We start from the raw sequence: 23,897 nt of genomic DNA, 5'->3' as shown, positions 1-23,897 counted from the left end.
AAGCTAGAGGTATGTCATCACCTGAAGATAACGCACCTAGCTAGAAACAGGCAGTGCAAGATTTCACTAGTTACCACTAAACCTACTCCTAGCACAAACTAATTCCACTTCATCCAAGACCCACCATCAACTCCTTCGTCTCTAAATTTCCCATTTCATCAGCTCTGACCGATGCCTTCCCTTCTTCGAAGAACAGGAAGGCACGACTGTTTGGCACATAATCGTCAAGGAAACTAAAATCATCTTTTCCTCCAACGGGACCGGACAACCGCATCCTCTTCTGAGAAACTTTTTTGCATGCAGAACTGGAACCCAGCATTTGTTCCTTCGGAAGTGTGGTTGCGCGTGCGGTACGAACTATTGTGAAATTTGTAAGAGCGTGTTTCACAAGGCCATTTCACAACAGATACTTCCCCATACATGGAATATAATTGTTCCTTTTGTAAGCATATGTTACAAGATGAAGAATTGTAATATTGTAGCAGTAGTATTCAATCTGAAGACTGGTCTGATGCAGCTCTCCATTCTACTTTATCCTGATGCAACCGACATCCTTCGGAATCTGCTTACCCTATTCGTCTCTTTATGCCCCTCTACTATTTATACCCCTCCCTCTCTCCCTCCCCACTTCCAACACTAGACTTGATGCCTTCAGAATCTGTCCTATTAACCGATGCCTTCTTGTTGCACCGCAAATTTCTTTTCTTCTCTCTTCTATTCAGTACCTCGTTAATTACGTGATATAACAATTTGATCTTCAGCATTCTTCTGTAGCACCACATCTCAAAAACTACTCTCTTCTTGCCTAAACTGTATGTTGTCTAACTTTCACTTCACTATGAAGTATCTATCAAATTACATAAAAAAATAACACGTTCCCGCGAAGACTGTCAAATTGTAGTCATTTTGCTGAAGCTGACACTCTTATATGATACAATGGAAACTTAAGTACAGAAACGCCACTAATGTTACTCTGGTAAAAAGAAAATAACTGGAAAATAACTGGAACTTTGCGAGATCGTGGGGCAGATAGCCTCGTCAATGTGCAGTACGAATGAAACTGATTCACACATTTTTGGTTTTATGAATAAATTTGTCTTTTCTATTTACATCCTATTTTCTAACTTCTCTATTCATCGGAAGTGAGAATACAACTGCACAACCAAGAATTTGCAAACGACTATTTAGGCCGTGGAACTCTAAAGTGTCGGACGAATCAAATTCGTCCGCAACCACAAGTAATACGTCAAATGTACAGCTCATTTCTACTGTCTTGGAATACAATTTAAACACACACACGTTAAGAGACTGTAAGTGCTGATACTAAAAGAAATTGGATCTTGGCACCTCCGTCACTAACTGACTGTGCACAGTCCCTGTTGTTAAATTGGCTATGGAACCGCTTCCAGTTGCAATACAGATTTGACATCAAATAATTCATGCCTATGTTCACCAAATTTAAAACATCAAAATCTAGCCAGTCACAGGTACGATGTTGTACTAAGGTTTTAACACTTTATGCCAGGTACTACATTCAAACTACAGTATTCAATATTTGAGAATTAGAGTGCTTATCAACTTCCAACACACTGTCTGCGAAACGTCAAACTTTTTCTAAATCTTTTCTCGCTTACAAACTTGTCACATACAAGTTGTGCCAGGAAGAACGGTTAACGCTCTCATTCGAAGCAAGAAAGTCTAGTTAACATGGGCTCTCAATTGCGTACAGTAAGAAGACGAGCACTTGTTCGTCTTCGCTACTGTGGAACACGTCTTCCGCTAAAGAAGGGCTCGTGGCTCTTGCAAAGGAAACCCCCCATCGCACGGCCCTCATATTTAGTGACAGAATGGTGCAGTGGATGGCCCGTCAAAAACTAAACACGAATGAAGGTGTTTTGAACTGAGAAAAAGGAAGAAAAATAGAAACAGTAAACGGTCAAAACTCAAGAAGTGCAACATTGAGCAAATTGGAAGAACCCAGCGTCGTGGTTGTGTGGTGTCTGTGTTTGACTGAAGCGGAAGGTCCTTCACAAAGTTAAACTTTCCGGCCAGTTACCACGTACCTGTTCTCATTCTGAAGCCTTGGCAATCGTCATGCCACACATTGGTCACAGAATATGTCACGCGGTAAGAGTATATTACTGTCCCAAGTAAATGTGATGCACAGTGATCAGGCGAGATGTCGCAAACAACAAATAAGCAGGTGTGGACTATGTTACAACACAGAAATTCAAGAGTCAAAACTTCCAAAACGGAACGCAAGAGTCGTTCAATATAGTACTAAGAAGAACAAACAGGAGATACGTACGCCGGCCGCGGTGCTCTAGCAGTTCTAGGCGCTCAGTCCGGAACCGCGCGACCGCTACGGTCGCAGGTTCGATTCCTGCCTCGGGCATGGATGTGTGTGATGTCCTTAGGTTTGTTAGGTTTAAGTAGTTCTAAGTTCTAGGGGAGTTATGACCACAGGTCGAGTCCCATAGTGCTCAGAGCCAGATACGTATACGTCTGGCGCCCCCTTCCTTGCGCCTCACTATTGCGGACGTTACACAGTTCATATCTCTGTGGTTCGAAATCCAACAGCATAACCGCGACGTTTTGGCTACTCGTATTCGCTCGATGCTGCACACCTTACGTCATCTTAAGCTTGGATAATTCACTGTTTCAATTTTCCTTCTTTTTGTCAATGTTCTGTACAAAAATGGTTCAAATGGCTCTGAGCAGTATTAGAGAACATCTGAGGTCATCAGTCCCCTAGAACTTAGAACTACTTAAACCTAACTATCCTAAGGACATCACACACATCCATGCCCGAGGCAGGATTCGAACCTGCGACCGCAGCGGTCGCGCCGTTCCAGACTGAAGCTCCTAGAACCGCTCGGCCACATTGGTCGGCATGTGTTCACTTGTTAGTAATAACGGCTATGAAGTCCATACCCTAAGTAGATTTTTTTCTTCGAATGCCATTCTTGTCATATTGCTAAATATTGACCTTTCTTCCTGCGACATCTTACATTTACACTACCTTATATTTTTTTCCTTGGAAGTATGGAGTGCAGGGGTTAGTGCTGCTAAATAAATGGGAGAAAGCCGGGGTTTTGCGAGAGCCAAGACCGGCCCGCGTTATTAAAAGTAATTGCTTCAGCCGCATTGGAGACGCGTGTTGTGGCCCTGCTGCGGCTGGCGCCGCCCCTCCTGATACAAGCCTTCCGTTGATAAGGCGCAGAAGGGGGGGAGTGATACCGATATAGCAGCTTCTGGTTCTTTCTGCTCGTAAACAAACGAGCGTCTACAGTCTCAGAGCAGTTTATCAACAGCGCTTCAAAGGTCTCTTCTCAACTGCTACCTACAGCGGTTTTTCCAGTATCTTTCCTATACGTACAGAACTGACTGCAATACTCTTCCACGGAATCTTATATTAGCAACATGTTGGAAGGAAGGTGAAAATTAAACTTATTCAGTGGAGCACACCGAAACTGCCAACAGTGTGTACATAACGAAATTATTTCATTTATATTAATGGCATTGTGTCTTGAAAGGAGGATACAAGATGAACATCAACAAAAGCAAAACGGGGATAATGTAATGTAGTCGCATTAAGTCGGGTGTTGCTGAGGGAATTAGATTAGGAAATGAGACGCTTTAAGTAGTAAAGGAGTTTTGCTATTTGGGGAGCAAAATAACTGATGATGGTCGAAGTAGAGAGGATATACAATGTAGACTGGCAATGGCAAGGTAAGCGTTCCTGAAGAAAAGAAATTTGTTAACATCGAGTATAGAGTTAAGTGTCAGGAAGTCGTTTCTGAAAGTATTTGTGTAGAGTGTAGCCATATATGGAAGTGAAACATGGACGATAACTAGTTTGGACAAGAAGAGAATAGCAGCTTTCGAAATGTGGTGCTACAGAAGAAGGATGAAGATTAGATGGGTATATCATGTAACTAATGACGAGGTAATGAATAGGATTGCGGAGAGGAGAAGTTTGTGGTACAACTTGACTAGAAGAAGGGATGGGTTGGTAGAACATGTTCTGAGGCATCAAGGGATCACAAATTTAGTACTGGAGGGCAGCGTGGAGGGTAAAAATCGTAGAGGGAGACCAAGAGATGAATACACTAAGCAGATTCAGAAGGATGTAGGCTGCAGTAGGTACTGGCAGATGAAGCTTGCACAGGATAGAGTAGCATGGAGAGCTGCATCAAACCAGTCTCAGGACTGAAGACCATCATAACAACAACAACAACATGTGATGATTAGGCTTTGGTCGGGTAATCCCTACGTTATCCACGATCGAACGGCTTGTCTTGAGTAGTGACATCATTTACTCCTAACTTTCACGTGTATCTAAAATCCCTGTAGTAATTCATTAGATACGGCTTCACGTATAGACAGAAAAACAGGCCTAGGAACTAACAACAGAAACAACCTGTTATTACATTGTGCTTCAACAATTTCAACCCTCCAGGAAAGTACCTGATTACGTCCATGTCTTACTATTTAACTGAAAGCATGCGTTAGGTGAGAACGAGACCATGTATAAAATAAAAATGGTGTCAAGTGAACGCTCACTCTTACCATTATTGCCATCTCTTGCATAAGCATTACAACTACACAGTTTTACTGTTTGGTGGCAACAAACTTGGCACAAAGAAAATATGCAAAGGTTATAATTTGTGTGCCATCGTCAGACATCGTAAGGCAAGGCACACATTTGCTAGTCGAATACATCTAATTCTAAGCCGGTTGACACATTGTTAGTGCTGCTTGATGATTGTGTAACAATATGATGATCTTTATGTGACATACTACAAATCAATGAATAAATATTAACGGAATGGTACTAGTTGGTTCAAATGGTTCTGAGCACTATGGGACTTAACTGTTGTGGTTATCAGTCCCCTAACAAAACAAGGACGTCACACACCTCCATACCCGCGGTAACACTCGGACCTGCGACGTAGCAGTCGCGCGGGATACTAGTTGGTTTACACCAAAACCCGACCACCTCATCGACTATGTATTTTAAGATACTGAGGACGAAAATACACACACACACACACACACACACACACACACACACACACACACACACAATACGTGTGCTTTTTATAAACCTGAAGCCGACAGAAAAAACCTAGATGGAAGGCAAGAGTTATTCGTTCTTGTTAGTATCCCTAAGAAATACCACCAGAAAGTAATGTGTGTGAGGCTATTATGGTAGTTTTTCCTCCTGCTTTTGCCTTATGAATTTGTGTGTGCTACTTATTTCTGAAAAGCTTCAGGCAACTACATAGATATACTCACTGAAAAACAAACACGTTTTTGGTTTCAAGCAGCTCTCTATGCTAGGCATTCATAACAACTCATCTCTGCGTTAGCTACTGCAACCTATATCCATTAAAGCAAGCACACTGCAGTCAATTCTTCGTCCTTCGCTACAGAATTATCGTTCCTAGAACTTCCCATTATTAATGAATGAACTATTACTTTATACTTCAGAATGTAGCCTGTCAACTGCATCAATTCGGTTGGGTAACAACGATTTAGTTTTAAATTTTTTCCGTTGTAACACCATTCCAATTTGTCTCTCAATATATCCAGAAAAAACGCAATTTCTTATGTAGTTACATCTATCTCACTTTCCTCGTTGTAAACTAAATGTAGTGGAGAGCTCATGTAATTTCAATACGATGATATAGTTGAATTCCCGTTTCGCCGACAAATCCTGGAACGACCCTTCACGCATAAACGACGTGTTTTGTCGACGGAAGCTATGCTAGCAGTTCCGGTGTCCTCCGCCAGGTCGGCGCTGCAGACGGCACCGCTTGCCGGAAGCTGTGGCCTTCCCGCCCAATTTTTACCCCATTAGTTACGGAAGCTGCCACTTGGAGCCGCTGCCAGCAGTTTCAGAGAAATAACCGCGAAAACAAGCCAGCTACCAGCCAATTTATATCCTTGAAAAGTTTCTCACAAGGGAACGTGGGTACGACCTTTCTATGGGCAGCGGGCTCCTAAACTTATGAGCGTGTGCTATTTCCCGTCACACAACTAAGGTAGTTATTTGTTTGTCGGACTTCCCATAAAATGGCGCAATGTCTCTTCACGGCCGCGTGAAGAATTGGCTCTATTTGAGACACTCAAACCAGCAAAAAAAGAAGGAACTTTTTCGGCAGAACCTCGTCCTTTGTCCTTGTGATGGCTAAAAAATACCGCCTCTGGTTACAAGCCTTGAAAATTAGAAAACCTAAATGAACTGACAACCTAACGATATTTATCACGCCGTATTCCAACTCACGGTCATGTTAACGCCTCCTTTGTTAATTCCCCGAGGTGGCTGCCGAAAAGCTGTGAGTCACAAACAACAAGAAAAATAATGCAAAATACTAATTCGTTTGTGCACGACTTACGGTTAACAATGGTCAACACAGCAGCATCATTTTTAATATAGACTGCTCAGTCTCGACTGGAATACACTGTTATCATGCTCTAATCGTTGGTTATCATCTCTGCATTATCACAAGCAATTTTAAGTGGCAATGCTGACTACTTCACAGAAAAATATACTTAGATGGGTACGTCACAATACTGAAACTGTAACAGTGAAAACTAACTTTAACCTATAATGACGCACGGTACATACTTGCACAAGTAATAATGTTTCAAGTCTTGCTAATCTACAGCAACGTAAAAATTCCACGAACTTTCTATCATAAGAATCAAATTCACTCCATTACAGAACTATTCATAACGTTAGACAAGTCGCTGAAAGGCATCTACCACGTAGCAAAGAAAGTAATACACGAATACGATACGCCAAAACTAGTTTTTTACGAAGGTTAACTATGCAACCCTCCCAGTACATCTCTATCATTATATATATATATATATATATATATATATATATATATATATATATATATATATAAAGCCCCTTGCGCAACTTCGTCGAATGTCAACAACTTGTAGAAACATATGTGGAGCAATTATTTCCAAGCCATCCTTGGATGTAGAATCTACAACATTTGTCAGCTCCACAAACCTCTTGTGAACAGCTTTGACGTCTGATTTAGAATCATTCTGGAAATTAGTTTTGCACCGATACAGTACACGCTGCTTTTTACAGATACTAACCAACAATCTTCGACCATATGACACTACAGCGGTCGAAAAGTACTAGACACGAAATGTGGTCCGATCGAATCGCCAAGGAAGATCTTTACTTTCATTAGTAACAAATCTCTGCAATTACTTGGTGCTTCGACTATGTGGAGAAAGAGGGAATGAGAAGACTTGCTGAGTGAAAGAATAATTATTTTATTCACTCAAAGTTACTTTCAGCTGAAGAGAGATCCATACGACTGGAGCCATTATTATTTCTAGATAGTGAAATATTTGGACCCCATTTTACATGCAATACCTTCAATGAAGGTGGGTGCATTCATGATGAATCTGACACCTCACCAAAGACTCCGCGAGTATCATTGATTAAATCTTCTCTGTTCATCAGCCGAGTCACTGAGTACTGTCGCACTTTTCGACGAGTTTTCTATTAGGCACTTTCATGTTTCTGCCGGTAGATGAGTAGGAAACTTGTGGAAACGTTGCGACAATGAGGTGCTAAGATTGTTGACAGCCCATGATTTCATCAACTGACTTAGTACATCTCTTAGATATGCCCTCTCTAAGTTCTAAGAGAACTTATAGTTTCAGTAAGACTTTTGTTCACGACAAGGTTTTAAAGACTTTGCAATTTGTTAAAAGTGAAACGTATACATCTGCGTTCAATGTGACAGGCTTTCGGTTTATGGCTTGCTTTTGTACATTCGTATAGGCTCGTCCAGCTATCTTCTACTGATTTGCTTATTGTACCTTGTGTAAGCCTGTATATCGTCGGTATACAGCAACAAACATACTTTGGTGTAATTGCGCAACTTGCATGAATGAAAATCGATCAGACTTCCGTCTGTCAGCTTCGATAGTTCTAATGTGAGTAAAATTACGCTGATGACGATCAAGCATTCTCGCACACAGCATTGCAGGTACGTGTCTGTGCGTCTTACACGCACGGCACCACCTAACTGGACAAACCTAGCGAGTTAGGTGCGGAAATTCCACTAACAGACAACGTATCAGGTGATGCTATGAAGTATCTCCTGTTCTGCGTAGCTGACACACTTCTTCGATTGTGGGTCCAAACAGGAAGCGGCGTGAAGTGTGTACTCCGCGAGCGTTTACCGCGCAAATCGCACGCAGCACAAGCAGGAGGGAGTCCACGGCAGTGCTTGCTAACTACCAGTTGCTGAGCAGCGCGCATCTGAATGAAAAATTGCCGAAATCGCCACTCAGTATGTCACCGGTCGACTTCGCGCTTTCGCAAGGCACGACAACTCAACCACCGTGACCATCTGCCAACCTCGTCTAGGACGGATCTCTCTCCTTTGCAGTACCAAGGAACGCACAATGAATGCATAATGACCTGAAACAATTCTTCCTTTGTGCAAATTGGTACCTAACTGTGGAACTGCGGATCAGTATGGAGGAGTCAGAGCTCATGTGAGCCATGACTTTTCTGATATTTCTCAACACACTCTACTCTCTGTACTCTTAAACGTCTTACGATGTCACACGGTCCCAATTCAAGTTGCCTGTATAGCGGCTTTCAGGGCGGCAACAATTTTACTTTCAGTATTTATGTAATTAGAGAATTTAAAAGTTTCAAACGCTGTCAAACTCTAATTAAAACGGATAACCTAAACTGTCTCACCGACGTCTCCTACAAAGTCACTGTAGGTGTTTGCCCGTCTGACTTCTAGTATGGCTGAATGATATTTAGAAGAACTGCTTTTGTATTTTATCTAAAGCATGTTTGCATGTATGATTTGTCTAACTCTTATGCCCTAAATTCTCTGGTAATGTTGAAATTAGTCGCTTGTCTGAAGCATCAGGAAAATGGATTACTAGCTGGTGAATTAGTTGGTGGGTCGAAGTAGGTGCCTTGTCAGAGTTTTTCTGAATTTTTTTTAATGTAGGTGTAGGTTGGTGGTTCGTGTAACAAGGGAACCTCCCCATCGCACCCCCCTCAGATTTAGTTGTAAGTTGGCACAGTGGATAGGCCTTGAAAAACTGAACACAGATCAATCGAGAAAACAGGAAGTTGGGACTATGAACAAAAATAAGCAGAATATAGAAACTGAGTAGTCCATGTCCAAGATAGGCAACATCACGGATAATGTGAGCTCAGGAGCTCTTTGGTCTCGTGGTTAGCGTGAGCAGTTGCGGTTCTAAGTTAAAGTCTTCCCTCGAGTGAAAATTTTAATTTTTTATTTTCACACAATTATTATCCGTTCGTCCGTCCGTCCGATGCGAGGTTAACAGCGCCGTAGTATGGGGACGCTACACCTAAACGGGAAAAAATTGAAAACGTTAAAAACCTATGTTTTGACAGAGCACAGGCAAAACTGTGCTACAGTGGAACTGTTGCATTCATTTGTTGCAGTTTATGTGACAAACTAATGTTTTCATCACTTTATTTGGGAGTGATTATCACATCCACAAGAAAACCTAAATCGGGCAAGGTAGAAAAATCTTTTTACCCTTTCGCCAAATGTAAACATTAGGAGGGTCAACAACATATTCATGTCATGTGACGCACATGCCGTCACCAATGTCGTTATAGAATATATCAGACGTGTTTTCCTGTGGAGGAATCGATTGACCTTTGCACCTTGCGATCAAACGTTTTCGGTTCCCATTGGAGAGGCACGTACTTTCGTCTACTAATCGCACGGTTTTGCGGTGCGGTCGCAAAACACAGACAAACTTATTATTGTGAACAGAGACGTCAATGAACATACGGACAGATCATTACTTTGCGAACATGAAGAAAATAAAACTATTCATTTGAAGTAAGACTTGAACCAAAGACATTTCATCCCGCAGCTGCTCACGCTAACCACGGGACCACAGCGCTCCTGAGCTCGCACTATCCTAGATGTTGCCTATCTTGCCATGGACTACTTAGTTTGTATATTTTGCTTATTTTTCTGATAGTTCCACACAACTTTTTCCTGTTTTCTCTACTGATCTGTGTTCAGTTTTTCAAGGCCTATCCACTGTGCCAACTTATAACTAAATCTGAGGGGGGGGGGGGGGGGGGGTGGTGCGATGGGATGGTTCCCTTGTAAGAGGTCTTTAATATGTCTGTCTGGTGTGTAGCAGTCTGCAGCGGCGCTGAGGATTCAGTTTTGGAGTCTGAATTTTTTGCAGCGTATCGCTTTGTGTTTGTAAAAAAATCCCAAGTTCCTCCTGGTTCCCACTGTACGTCCCACAAAACGGGTTGCATATATATTCTAATGTAAGCAGCATATACTACTAACGACAGCACTTAAGTATTCGAAACTAAACGTTTTTTTTTTCCTCTCCAGTGCCTTAACACATACGATTCACCTCTATCTGCGGGGTCAGCGCGGTAGACAGCCAACAAAAAAACCCGGGTTCAGTTCCCGGCCGGAGCCATAATTTTCTCCATTCGGCGACTGGATGGTGTCTTGTGTTATTTTTATATTCGTATCGTTATTACTGACACGAACGTCGCCTCAAATACACTGTCGTGTCGTCTTACTGCTACTGAGATGGCTCCATGATCACAAACCAAAAAACAAATTGAAATGAAACTGCAAACGAAAACATGTTTCTGGTCGGCAGTTCATCAGGAAATATTGGGATAAGCACTTTGCGAACTGCTTAAACTTAGTAAGCCACGACACCTAAAGCCCATCACGTCATTCGATCTGACTATTCCATGTGTAATTACATGGAATGATGCAGACTGCTTATAAAGCGACAATCACTTCACACTGGAATCTAATATGCACGCGCGATTCATACTCGAGACGAACGAAAATCCGATGAAAAGTACAACGATAGAGCAAAGTAAAAATGTTGTAAAACTTGAATGAAGTCTCCCGAAAAACCTTTCTTCAAAACAGACAATTCAGGACAAACGACCAGTTTTCTAGACACTATTTCCATCCTCAGGCATGGACAGGAAGAAACCCATGAAAGTGTTACACTATTAATAACCTTCTGCAGCCCACTCCATTGATTTGTAGCACACATACCTAGGATCTTATAACGAATTGGTCGTCTCGCCTCCGTATTCTGAGATTTACCTGACCAATTAGTTTTAATACGCATCGCCATGGGACAGCAGACTGGAAAAGCTACGTACTAACCCAAGATTTAAATATCGTGCGCTGTGCAAGAAAACCATTTTAATACTTGTAGCCTTCTGTAAGACCACAATTGACAGGAAAACGTTCAGTAACTGGATATCAAACCCAGAAGACTTGAGCATTTGTAACGACGAATAAAAGATGACTTCGCTGCATACAACTCTACACTCTAGAATAATGACGCAATAAAAGCAGAACTTCAATTGTTATAATCCGGCATGCCAATTTCGACCTTGCCATATGTGTTGGATGGATTACATTGTTTCCTGTGCATTTTTCGATTGTTGGAAAGTTACAACAAGGCAATGCCATGGTGTTCTTACGTCGTGTAAAAAGACATATTTGAAAATGGTGTAGGGTGATTGTGTGTACAACATTCACCAATTTCTAAAAATTGGAAGTGCGAACGTAATGTATACTAGTGAACGAACATACCATCCGTCAGAAACCAGTTCAAGGAAAAGGAAGGCAGTGCTGCCAATGTGACACTACGTAATTACTTATCCTTATTACAGACAATACTCAGCATTTATCACAATTTTATCGATTACCTGTTGGCTATCACATGGATTAGTCCTATCATCACACATGAGTTTATTTGTTCATACGTCATTTAGCACTAATCTTTGGAATGACCTGCACTTTCCATTGTCTCTGCAGAAACACAGTAACCAAAGTGATTTTGTCAACGAGTCTATTTATCCCGTAATGAACTCTAGTACGTTCAGTGTCCCAATGACATCTCATCATAAGCTATCATCAGATTCTTAAACAAGGTCTCACCATTAAACTACGAGAGGCTAGTAACGTGTGTGCAGGTCGCAGTGCGGTACGTTAGGAAAACAGATTTCATGAATTAGCTCACGAAGGGAGACTACTGTACGCAACTCGCATTCCGTAGGAACTGGGTTCAGAAGCAAACTAGTGTGAGATAATGATCCCCCTGAAATTGTGGTTGTGGTGGCAGACTTCTTTGTGGCGTAGCCCGAAGTTCACTCTAGGTAAGGAGATGATAGTTTGGTTACGAGATGGCGACGCCAACAGTGTGTATTCCAAATAAAAGATTCGCTCAGAGACTGATCAGTTGCTCAACCTAATGTTTAAGTTCTCGCAACATTACCGCAGTTTTCGTCATAAATACAAACTGAAAAATAAATTTAGGAAGCCTAAAGGGACACGTCTTCGACAATTCCAGGCTTATTACGTGCGTTAACTACAGGAATTCAAGGGGGTCCACTACGCAGGTTTTACTCAAATCCCGCTCTGCCATCCATTTTCACTGAAGCATCTCACTTCATACTAATACCCAAATGGTTTCCAAAGCACGGTCACAACGCCGTCATACTTCACTATCCCTGTCTGCCCTTCCAACAGTTATGCATCCCCCGTGATATGAGCATCGACAGTTTAGAAATATGTTAAAGATTTAATATGTCGCATGATCTCGGCGTGATTATGCTGCACTTTCGGATGTTCGGCCTAGCTGTATCTATTTTTCTGTGAAGTCATCCGAAGTTACACCATTAGGGGAAAGATCGATGTACACCTAATTCGAGATAGAATAAAAGTTTGCGTGCCAGAGTCGAGTCTGTCGACTAGAGCCAAGATGTGAGAAGCAACTACGATGGTGAGAGTTAACATACCAGTATGAGAGGCGACGGCACACCAGCCAGGCGCAACTGGCAGATGTGCGTGCAGGGGCACTGCGAGAGACACATGGCGGCTGCCCACGGTCCACGTTCCAGCTGACACGACCACACTTGACGGCACACTGAGACGAGACTGACAAACACCGCCTTATGCAAGGCGCGCGCCACGACACACTATAGGCCGTTATCTGTCCACCGCCTTCTCTGCTCCACTGCGCCGGCGCGAGAACTTCCAGCTTTAGCAGGCTGCGCCGCAAGTGCGTCACAGCGTGCCACGAAAATAAGACGACTACTAACTGCCCCCCGCGCTTGACCACGCAACATCGCGTTCACAGCTTCAGTGTTTGGGAAAAGGCGCTGGGGTACACATTTCGACACCTGCGGTTTACGTGAACGGTTCACAAAAATACTGGTAGCTCCAGGGCTTTCGATGTTTCCCCGTTTAAAGCCTGTCAATTTCGCTACTGTTTTTGTTCGAGCGGTTTCGCATTTGGTCGCTTTCCACGCCGAAAAATCGAGAATCGAACCACAGGCGTCCGCACTAGTAACAGCAACGCTAGCCGGCGTGCGAGAGAAGTGGCCCAGGCGAAGTGAAACTTCTGGATACTACTTCAACAATATATAAATACATCAAATAAGAAACAGTTTTCTAATGTTCTCGTGCGTATGTATTTGGTTGGACAGCTTTCGTCTTCTTTATTCTTCGTCAGAAAACAACTGAACGTCGCCAACACAAATGTTACTTCACAATGAAATGAACACCTTGATCTGGTTACAGGCGTTGACATACGTCGAGGAGGACAGATGAAAATGTGTGTCCCGACCGGGAGTCGAACCCGGGTTCTCCTGCTTACATGGCAGACGCTCTATCCATTAGGGCCACCGAGGATAGCGCGACTGCAGGGATTTTATAAGGTTCACCAGCCACTTGGCCATCTTCTTCTTCTGTGCGAATGCACAAACTGTGCCCGAACTCTTACGGGAATCGGCAACGCGCCGCGAGTAATGAGTATAATGTGTGGGGGCAATACGAATGTGGTACGGGACAATACGTTGAGAATGTGGGTTTCACGTGAGGCGTGCCAGAGATAAATCCCTGCACTCGCGCTATCCTCCGTGTCTTCGATGGCTCAGATGGATTGAGCGTCTGTCGTGTTAGCAGGAGATCCCGGGTTCGTGTCCCGGTCGGTGCACACATTTTCATCTGTCCCCGTTGAAATGTGTCAACGCCTGTAAGCAACTAAGGGTGTTCATTTCATTTTAATTTCATTCTAACGAGCTGCATGGTCACCGATGGTATCTGTTCTTTCGGACATGTCGGAAAGAACAGATACCACCTTAGTATATAAACATTAGTTTTACGGGAGACACAAAAAGGATAACTATACACCCTCGTCACATTAAAATGAACGCCCGTCAAAGTCCCGAATTACAATATTCGGCAGCGCGGACGTTCCGAGACGTGCAGCAACATAGTCAATAAGATTCTATGTATATGGCACACCGACTTCAATGCAGGGACCTGCTGTGCTTGGTGCGAAATGCCCAGATCGGTGTGGTCCCTCAGATTCTCGGCTGGGTTCAAATCCGAGCAGTCTGTTGGTCACGCGAATACGGTAAACATGTCCTTGTGCTCTTGTAACCACTCACGTACACTGCGACATGTTGCATTGTCATGATGGGAGATGTCATAGTGCAGAGGAATAACAAATTGCATGTACCGGTGGACGTGGCTTCCTAGGGTAAGAGATATAGTTATGCTGATCCACGCTGCCTTCTAGAATGACGGTATCACCGTGACAGTGCCATGAAAACATTCCGCAGCTCACAACGCTCCCTCCTCCAGACTGGACCACTCAGGAGATTGTTGCAGCGTGTTTGCTTTCCAGACCGACGACATACAAAGTGGTTCACCCAAAAAGACCACTCAGTGGATGTCCAGTTGCGTTACTTGGGGGGGGGGGGGGGGGGTTTCAGCCTTCGTCGCCGATGAACATCGGTCAGCGTAGGTTCACGAATCAGACGCCAGCTGCGGAGGTACATAAGCAGCAACGTTCGCTTAAAGGTCGTTCACGAGTCGCTGTTGGTAGCCACTCGGTTCATCCGGGTGTTCAACTGCTCGTCGGCTGCACTTCTATTCGCCCAGAAACATCTCCGCAGCCGTCGTTCACCCCTGTCCAACTACGGCACGTACTTCACAAAAAAATGGTTCAAATGGCTCTGAGCACTATGGGACTTAACTGCTGTGGTCATCAGTCCCCTAGACCTTGTTGTGGTCTGCAGTCCTGAGACTAGTTTGATCCTCCACGCTGCCCTCCAGTGCTAAATTGGTGATCCCTTGATGCCTCAGAAAATGTCCTACCAACCGATCCCTTCTTCTGGTCAAGTTGCGCCACAAACTCCTCTTCTCCCCAATTCTATTCAACACCTCCTCAATAGTTATGTGATCTACTCATCTAATCTTCAGCATTCTTCTGTAGCACCACATTTAGAAAGCTTCTATTCTCTTTTTGTCCAAACTATTTATCGTCCATGTTTCACTTCCATACATGGCTACACTCCATACAAATGCTTTTAGAAACGACTTCCTGACAAACAAATAAATTTCTCTTCTCCAGGAACGCTTTCCTTGCCACTGCCAGTCTACATTTTATATTCTCTCTACTTCGACCATCGTCAGTTATTTTGCTCCCCAAATAGCGAAACTCCTTTACTACTTCAAGCATCTCATTTCCTAATCTAATTCCCTCACCATCACCCGATTTAATTCGACTACATTCCATTATCCTCGTTTTGCTTTTGTTGATGTTCATCTTATATCTTCCTTTGAAGACACTATCCATTCCGTTCAACTGCTCTTCCAAGTCCTTTGCTATCTCTGACAGAATTACAATGTCACCGGGGAACCTGAAAGTTTTTATTTCTTCTCCATTGATTTTAATACCTACTCCGAATTTTTCTTTTGTTTACAGCTTGCTCAATATACAGATTGAGTAACATCGGGGAGAGGCCACAACCACTGCTTCCGTTTAATGTCCCTCGACTCTTATAACCGCCATCTGGTTTCTGTACAAATTGTAAATAGCCTTTCGCTCCCTGTATTTTACTCCTACCACCCTCAGAATTTGAAACAGAGTATTCCAGTCAACACTGTCAAAAGCTGTCTTTAAGTCTACAAATGCTAGAAACGTAGGTTGGCCTTTCCTTAATCTTTCTTCTACGATACGTCCTAGGGTCAGTATTGCCTCACGTGTTCCAATATTTCTAACGGAATCCAAACTGATCTTCCCTGAGGTGGCACGTACTGCACAAAAAATGGTTCAAAAATGGCTGAGCACTATGGGACTCAACATCTGTGGTCATCAGTCCCCTAGAACTTAGAATTACTTAAACCTAGCTAACCTAAGGACAGCACACACATCGATGCCCGAGGCAGGGATCGAACCTGCGTCCGTAGCGCGTACTGCACAACAGTTGCCTCTGCCCCGGTTCTGGATTTGCCATGCACTGTATACTTCAACCACGGCAGCCGTGCGAACAGTTCACGAACTTAGCCGCTCCACTAATGCTTCCACCCTCGGCCAGAACGATAATTATCATCCAGTTTTGGACTGCTCAGGTTGACTACAGGCAGAGGCAACGATGTTGCGCCATAACTGACGCCCGAACTACCATCTGCCGGTGATGAAGAACTGGTTGGAGTGTAAGCTACAAAAGGTTGTGGAAACCGAGCACAGCAAATTACTGTGAAGACTTCCAACTTGGGGCAGATCGAATGCCGGAACAATATACTGGACATCACAAAACTTGTGTATCACAAATACTGCCATCCCAAGTGATGTACTGCGAATTATTCAATATGCGATTCTGACACAGAAGGCTTATTTTAAATACACATTCCTCAGAAGAAACATGCATACACACGATTTAATTAGTGCATCCTCTCCACCTATTTTTGAATACATCAAGCATTAGATCTACTTTTAAGCGACGCGCCATCATGTAATGTCAGACATAAATTCATCATCTATTACAACATTAGGCCCAAAATGAAAACACACGAGGAAAAATATAGAAGAAACAAAAACCAATCTGTAACAAAAGTTTCCGATGTACTCAATTATAGCAGTCCGATCTACAATCCTACATTCTAAATTGCAAACCAGAACATACAGAACGACTACAATACAACACATGTTGTAACATTATGTGATTGCTTATCATTTTAAATCATTCACTAATCAAGAAGTCGCTCGGCAACTGCGAATAATGTTGCGAGAATGTGAAAGGTGAACCACCTGTGACGTAACCTGTTTATTGTCGAAGCGCTGTCAGAGATGCTGTGAGTTATTGACTTTGAAAACCGCGGCGCGAAAAACGGACAGAAGAACACTTTACATTTTTTTTTTATGTACGAGATATTCTCGAGGATCAGTTACTCAGTTACTCATTCTTTTCTTGTCTCTTGTAACTTGTGTCGGACGCGCATGTCTTGCCGCCGTATTATTATCGTTAAAATTAATATTATTTTAGTGTAAAGTAAAGTGCAATACTGAAAGTGCAATACTGCACAGCAGTAGATTTATTGTGCGACACGTATGTGAAAACGTCAAAGGAATTATTTTTATTACGAGAAGAGAAGTGCCAGTCGAAACGGCATCCATGTTAAATCTTTCATTGCAGTGTAAGTTCATGTATTAATTGCCATAAATTCAGATTTAAATGGAATTGGTGTATGGACTATTTATTTAATATAGAATCTATGTCTCACTCCTTCATGAAGTTATTTAATTTTCTTTATGTTTCTGCCAAATAGAGTTCACAGTCACGAATTCTTTCGTCGACCTCGGACGGAAGTTGTATGCGGCGAAATATTTTCTCCGCGTCACATTCTACTGGTAAATGCACGATAAACTACGGTCCCTTAGGAAATTCATGATGAGCTATCCAAAAGTAATTATATTTTGAATAGGCATTTACTCTCCTCTGCAATGCAACTTCCGACTGATCAGACGATCCAACAAGAAACAGCCGCACACGGTCGGCGTTCGCAAATATATTTCCACTGCTGATTACAGCTGTATGTTACAGCACAAAAGTAAGCGTATTGTTATAACTAGCGACTACGAACGGGGACATTTATAACTATGTTTATTTTTACACATTACGTAAACATATCGTTATAATGTTCATTTCTCGTTGCGTACAAAAGCGATGATACTTTTCCCAAAGACCATTTCAGCAGTGTTACCCCACACAACAAGCTAGTGGCTACGACTTCAGTGAATGCTGTTTTACGAGCACCACCTCTTTTTTTCCCTCCACTCAGCGCAGCGAGCGAGAACTAAATGGGTGAAAGAGGACCGCAGCCAATTCGCGGTACGACCGAGCATCCCATTAAACTGTACCGCCATAGCTGTGATCACACACTACAAAAAATAACACGCGTCGCAAGTCAAACTAGGTCCGACTCCCGCCCCCCCCCCTCTCCCTCTCTCTCTCTCTCTCTCTCTCTCTCTCTCTCTCTCTCTCTCTCTCTCTCTCTCTCTCTCATGATCACTGGATCTCATCCGGTGTTAGCTGCGAGTATCAAAGTCCACAGCAGCCGCAGCGGACACAGCAGAAGGAAGAGCGAGCGAGCGATCGAGTAAACACATTTGCGCAACAGCTGCGAAAGAAGAAACTACACACACACACACACACACACACACACAGGCTGGTACAGTGTCAACACTGTGAGTGGAGACTGTTTCTCGGAAAAACCCAGAGCGTGGTACGCAGAGAGCAAGCGGCTTACGGCACAAGACTCTCACTTTCACCGACGACGTCCGCACACGAGACGAAGGCAATTCGCATCCAGCAGACACGTCACTGCCCCCTCGCGAAAAACGAAGAAACCTGCACAATTATGGGGCATATACAGGGCGAGTCGCGTACGACTTGCTTTACTCAACGGTTCAAGATAGCGAAAAAACATGCACATTAATTTTATTACGTAGTTGATGCGTCCGCCTCCCAATGCAAATATCTAAACTTTTTTTCCTCAAACTGAAGGATGATCAGGAGTGCACCGATATATAACGCTTTAAGTTTAGCACTGAAACGTTCAGCAGATGTAAACGAGGGATGTGCTGTAACTGAAAGACACTTTTTTTCCCCCTTCAGTTGTTGGGTGCACGCAGCAACCTACACTCGCGTGCAAAGCGTCGGGGCGAAAGTTAACTTTCGCACAACGTGTCACTACCAAGCAACACAGTGCGATGTAATTTTGAATATGCACAGAAAGAGAACTATTACAGTGTACTGCGGAAGGTAATGCGGATTCGTTCTTGCCTGTTGCACAATGTAACAATCATCTGCTTGCTGTAGTTTACCGTGGTCGACCACCCTCTCCCCTCCGGACAGCAGTGCCTTTGGTTCGGAACGCTACTCTCATCACACTTCGCCCTTCTACCAGTTTCTCAGTTGTTCTTCCCCGTGTGAAGTTATCCATATCGTATCTCCGAGCCTCGTTGTAATCAACGCCATCACGACAGTGCATCGTAACCACTGACTAGTACGTGCTGTCTTTTTCCCGTTTATTCAGCTACCTCCTGTTGCGGAGCCAGCCGCACGTGGCAGTCAAGCTGACCACATGTTACGTCCAACTATCTATCCACTGTTTGGACGCCTCTGCCAACATGCTCCCACGCAATATTAATTATCACGGCGCATTAATATGTTATTTTATCCATCTCGTCTTTCAGTTTTCCACAACAGATAATTTTGATAGAGAACGTGGTTCCCGCAAGGGTTTGTATCGTTTAAAAACAGCGAAACGCTTGTTACATCTCGTGGTGTAAAACTGTAGGCAGTTACTGACCACAAAAGGGCACGGCATGGCTTTCATCCTGTCTTATAAAAATACTGTGTCACTGAGATCAAAAGCAGGAGAATACGTAACGAACTGTAGCGTTCGTTTGATCTGTCCAGTACGAAACACTATCTCTACATGAAATACCATCAGGAAATTCGTAGGATTGGCTGCGAGTGCATCAAGAGGGTTCTTCAACCTCCTGTTCCAAAGTTCTTTCAACTGAACGCCCGTTCGACGACTTGTCTGTTCTTAATCTACGCCGGTTATCCAATCAGGAAAACGGGGCCTGCAGTGGAATCCGGCCCACGTGTGTAGTTCCCAGGATCGCTGTATCACTGGAGAGAGAGAGAGAGAGAGAGAGAGAGAGAGAGAGAGAGAGAGAGAGAGAGAGACGAAGGGGGGGGGGTCTTACAGTGTGTGTTATTCAGTCTGTACGAGGAGCAAATAGTGAGGGAAACCAAGGAGAAATTCGGAAAGAGAATTACCAGTTCAAGAACAACAAATAACTATTTTACAGTCTGCGAAGAGACTGTGATTCAGCAAGGCAGCAAAAGGCTTTGAGAAGCAGCGGAACGGAATAGACAGCATCTTGGAAACATGTAATACAAAACATTGAACTAGATAAGAGGTAACAGAATGTATTCGAATATAATCATGCGACACTGAGGAAATCAGATTAGAAAATAACACTGAAAGTAGATGGGTTTTATTATCCGGCACCAAGCTGACTGATGCTGAAGAAGTAGAGAGAATATAAAATAAGGACTGCCAACAGCAAGAAACGAATTTCTGAAAAAGAGCAGTTTGTTTTCATGTATTAAGTGTTACGAAGTCTCTTCTGAAGGTAACTGTTCGGAGTCCAGACCTACGGAAGCGAAATGTGGACGGTAAATAGTTGAAACAACAAGACAAAAGAAGCTTTCGTGTGTGGGAGGAGGGAGGGGAGTTCAAAACTGTAGACGAAGACCATAGATGAATACAGTAAACCGATTCAAAGAGATGAAGGTTCCAGCAGATATGATTAGGCTTGCACAGTAAGTTATCGGCGAGGACAGTCATTTCAAACGTCATTTCGGACTGTAGATCACATCAGCTGCAGCAGCGACGACGACGATAGGTGGGAGTCACGAATTACGCAAAAACGTCGCTCTGCTGCCACTATATTTCTAATAAATTAGCAACTGTATCTATCAATTTAGGCCGTTCACGTTTGCTTCCTAATTATCTTGCGAGGGCAATTTAGATGATTTTCGTTGAAAGAACAGCGGCAAAGCGAACTCGTGTGTGTGTGTGTGTGTGTGTGTGTGTGGCAAAACATCCGCGTGCAGCGTGTCGCCGCTGAATAGAACAAAAGGTCAGAGCTGCAAGAAGCAAAACAAAACCACACATCCGGCAGGCACGCGACGCTAAAGCCAGCGCCACCCTGCCAGAGGCGAAGGTTCGCGTTCTGCGCATGCGTGGCATTTGCAATGCAGATCATGCGCTCGCAGGCCGGCACCCCCGTCGCAAGTACGTACCCGCAACAGGTGGCTCGTAGTGTGCCGAAGAGGGGGGGGGGGGGGGGCGGAGGGCACGTTGAGGAGGGGGAGGGGGGGTGAACAAGTCAGATGGAGGCCGGCAGATAACCGCTGCGGGCCAGAGTATACAAGGCCAGGGCTAAAGGGCCCCCAACTGCCGCTTGCACTGTATTGTATTGTATGCCGGAGGTTACCTGTACGAGAATACCTACACTCTCCCTGGCGCTAAATGTTCTCTCTCAGCACACGAGTTTTGTACGCTGACCGGAGTTCTGCGGCTGGACACTTGCATGCAAATCACCGTCCACTGCGGTTATGTTCTTCCTTGCTTCCGATTCCTTTTTTCCCTTAGGGCGTAAAAAAACTTGCACCTACTTTGAACGGTAGTGAATGCAATTTAAATTTATTGCCCCCGACCTTCTCCTGAATGTATCTGTACGATATGCGAACTGCTAACGCGCCGTAACTAAACGAGATTCTATTCTGTATTACATCACATCAAAGTAAGTTTCACGGCTTGAAGCTTTTAAAGTATGCTTTCTTAGGTCTCTTTTCATGGCTCAGAATTGTCATGCAGTTTTGCCAATGTTACGCGGTTATCTTTTCCAAGAGAAAAACTTGTTCATGGACTAAAACACACACACACACACACACACACACACACACACAGAGAGAGAGAGATAGAGAGAGAGAGAGAGAGAGAGAGAGAGAGAGAGAGAGAGAGAGAGAGCGAAAAGGGGGGCGGGGGGGGGGGGGAATTTCTACAAAGTTCGTCCTTTCCACAGTGAAGCCATTACGGACAGAGCCACAACAGACGGGCGGACACATGAAATTTATTTCCTACTCCAGCACCGAAACTATTTCGTGGAGATGCACATTATACTGATTTTGGAAGCTCTTTATCGTAAAAGCGATACGACCCAACCCAGCGACCTAAAGCCAGAATCGACAAGCAGTCGGATAATTTCGTAAATACACTCATTTTTTTTAAGGGGGAGAAGCAGGGCTGGAGGATTCAAATGTTTGACTCAGGCAAGATGAACACTTTTTTGTTCCTTACACGAACCCTGATCGGCAACGTGTTTCATGAAACATGTCCTTTCTTCAGTTTTTTTTTCATTAAGTCTTCACAGCGTTATAAACGAGAATATGAGCTGCACTAAGTTTTACTTACATTTTGTATTCGTTGAGCAGAAGATACACTTTTTTAAAGAAGGGGATGGTGGCGTGACATTGCCACCCGTGATTAAACATGAGTGGCTGTAGAAACAAGCAATAATATTCCGTATTAAGCAAGTACTGACTTGTACGTTGCTAAGTGTTGACACACCGAGCTATAAAGAGGAGATAGTTCCTGCTCGAACAAGTTGATAAATTTACTTATCTGGCCAGTAATATTACCAGGGATGGAAGGAGCAAGGCAGAAGTGAGAAGTAGAATTGCTCAAGCAAAGGCTGCTTTTAACAAGAATAAAAACATCTTAACATCTAAGACCATCAGCCTTGAAATCAGGAAAAGGTTTTTGAAATGTGTGTGGAGTGTGGCATGCTATGGATGTGAAACATGGCCTCTCGGGACAGAGGAAGACCAGAAGCTAAATTATTCTGAAATGTGGCGCTATAGACGCATGCTCAAAATAAAATGTATCGACAAGGTCGCAAACGAAGTGGTTCTGGAAAGAACAGGTGAGAAGAGAAGCTTCTGGAGTTTCATTGTTAAAAGAAGAGTGCAGTTTACAGGCCATCTATTAAGACATAAAGGACTCCTGAACACAATCGTAGAGGGATATGTCGAGGAAAAAAGAGCAAGAAGAAGACCACGGCTGAGGTACATGGGTCAAATCGTGAAGGATGCGTGATGTAACACCTATAAAGAAATGAAGAGAAAAGCTGAAAGACGCACAGAATGGAGACAAGGTGCCATTGTTGCTGTTGGAAACCAATCCTTGGATTGAACACTACAGAAGAAAGTTCCTGCATCGCCACAGTGGTAACTGTAGCATCTGAAGTTAAGAAGTTTACATACGAAAACGCAATAGTTAGCATAGAGTTCTAGGGCTAATCAATGACGCGACAAATGCTCGTTAACGCGCTTATCTTCAACGAGAACAACATGAGCACAAGGCCACGTCCATTCTTTTTTTCTCCCCAACACTGTGAGGTTGTAACGACAAGACAAGAGGAGACAGTTCGGTTCAGCTATTACCGCGGTGAGTCTATTATTAACAGGAGATACGTTTGTATGGGGCAGAGGTGCGCGCTGCAAGGTGAGTGGGTAAGTTTCCGCTGGGAAACGCATCCAGAGCGTCAACAGGTAGCGCGCTACCTCACACAAGGCCAAGGTTGCACACTGGCGCCGCGTGACACAAACCTCACGTGCCTACTCAGACCCGGCCACACGTGACCGAATGCTCACTCCAACGGCTCAGAGGCTGACATACTCCCCTCCCAAGTGCTGAAACTACTGCACACTCATCGCGGCCCCTGACTACAGGGACTGAACAAAAAAAATATGGGATCGGTACGAGAAATGCACGCTCGAACATGGACGCAGCTGCAGGTGTAGCTCGCTGACCACGAACGCTGTGTCCTCAGTAAGTTGTACGTGTCAGCCGTTGTCACGAGTGTGTTCAGTGTAGTTGTGA

The 23,897-nt window shown here is 43.7% G+C and overlaps 1 protein-coding gene across 2 annotated transcripts in view; it reads right to left on the bottom strand.

Moving 5' to 3' along the window:
* Nucleotides 1–23,897, bottom strand: part of LOC126292118 (mRNA decay activator protein ZFP36L1) — a 170,957-nt gene that overhangs the window by 32,681 nt on the left and 114,379 nt on the right. Inside the window, exon 1 of one of the 2 annotated variants that reach the window (XM_049985944.1) lies at nt 12,875–13,046. The exons of the other annotated variant lie outside the window; for it this stretch is intronic. Coding sequence (XP_049841901.1) covers nt 12,875–12,949 — 75 coding nt within the window. The 5' untranslated portion in view covers nt 12,950–13,046. Of the gene's footprint in view, nt 1–12,874; nt 13,047–23,897 lie in introns of those variants that run through there. 2 annotated transcript variants of the gene reach the window in all.

This window comes from Schistocerca gregaria, chromosome 9 (assembly GCF_023897955.1).
Source record: "Schistocerca gregaria isolate iqSchGreg1 chromosome 9, iqSchGreg1.2, whole genome shotgun sequence".
NCBI classification, from domain to species: domain Eukaryota; kingdom Metazoa; phylum Arthropoda; class Insecta; order Orthoptera; family Acrididae; genus Schistocerca; species Schistocerca gregaria.
Note: the sequence above shows the minus strand (reverse complement) of the source record. Positions and strands in the feature narration are given on the sequence as shown.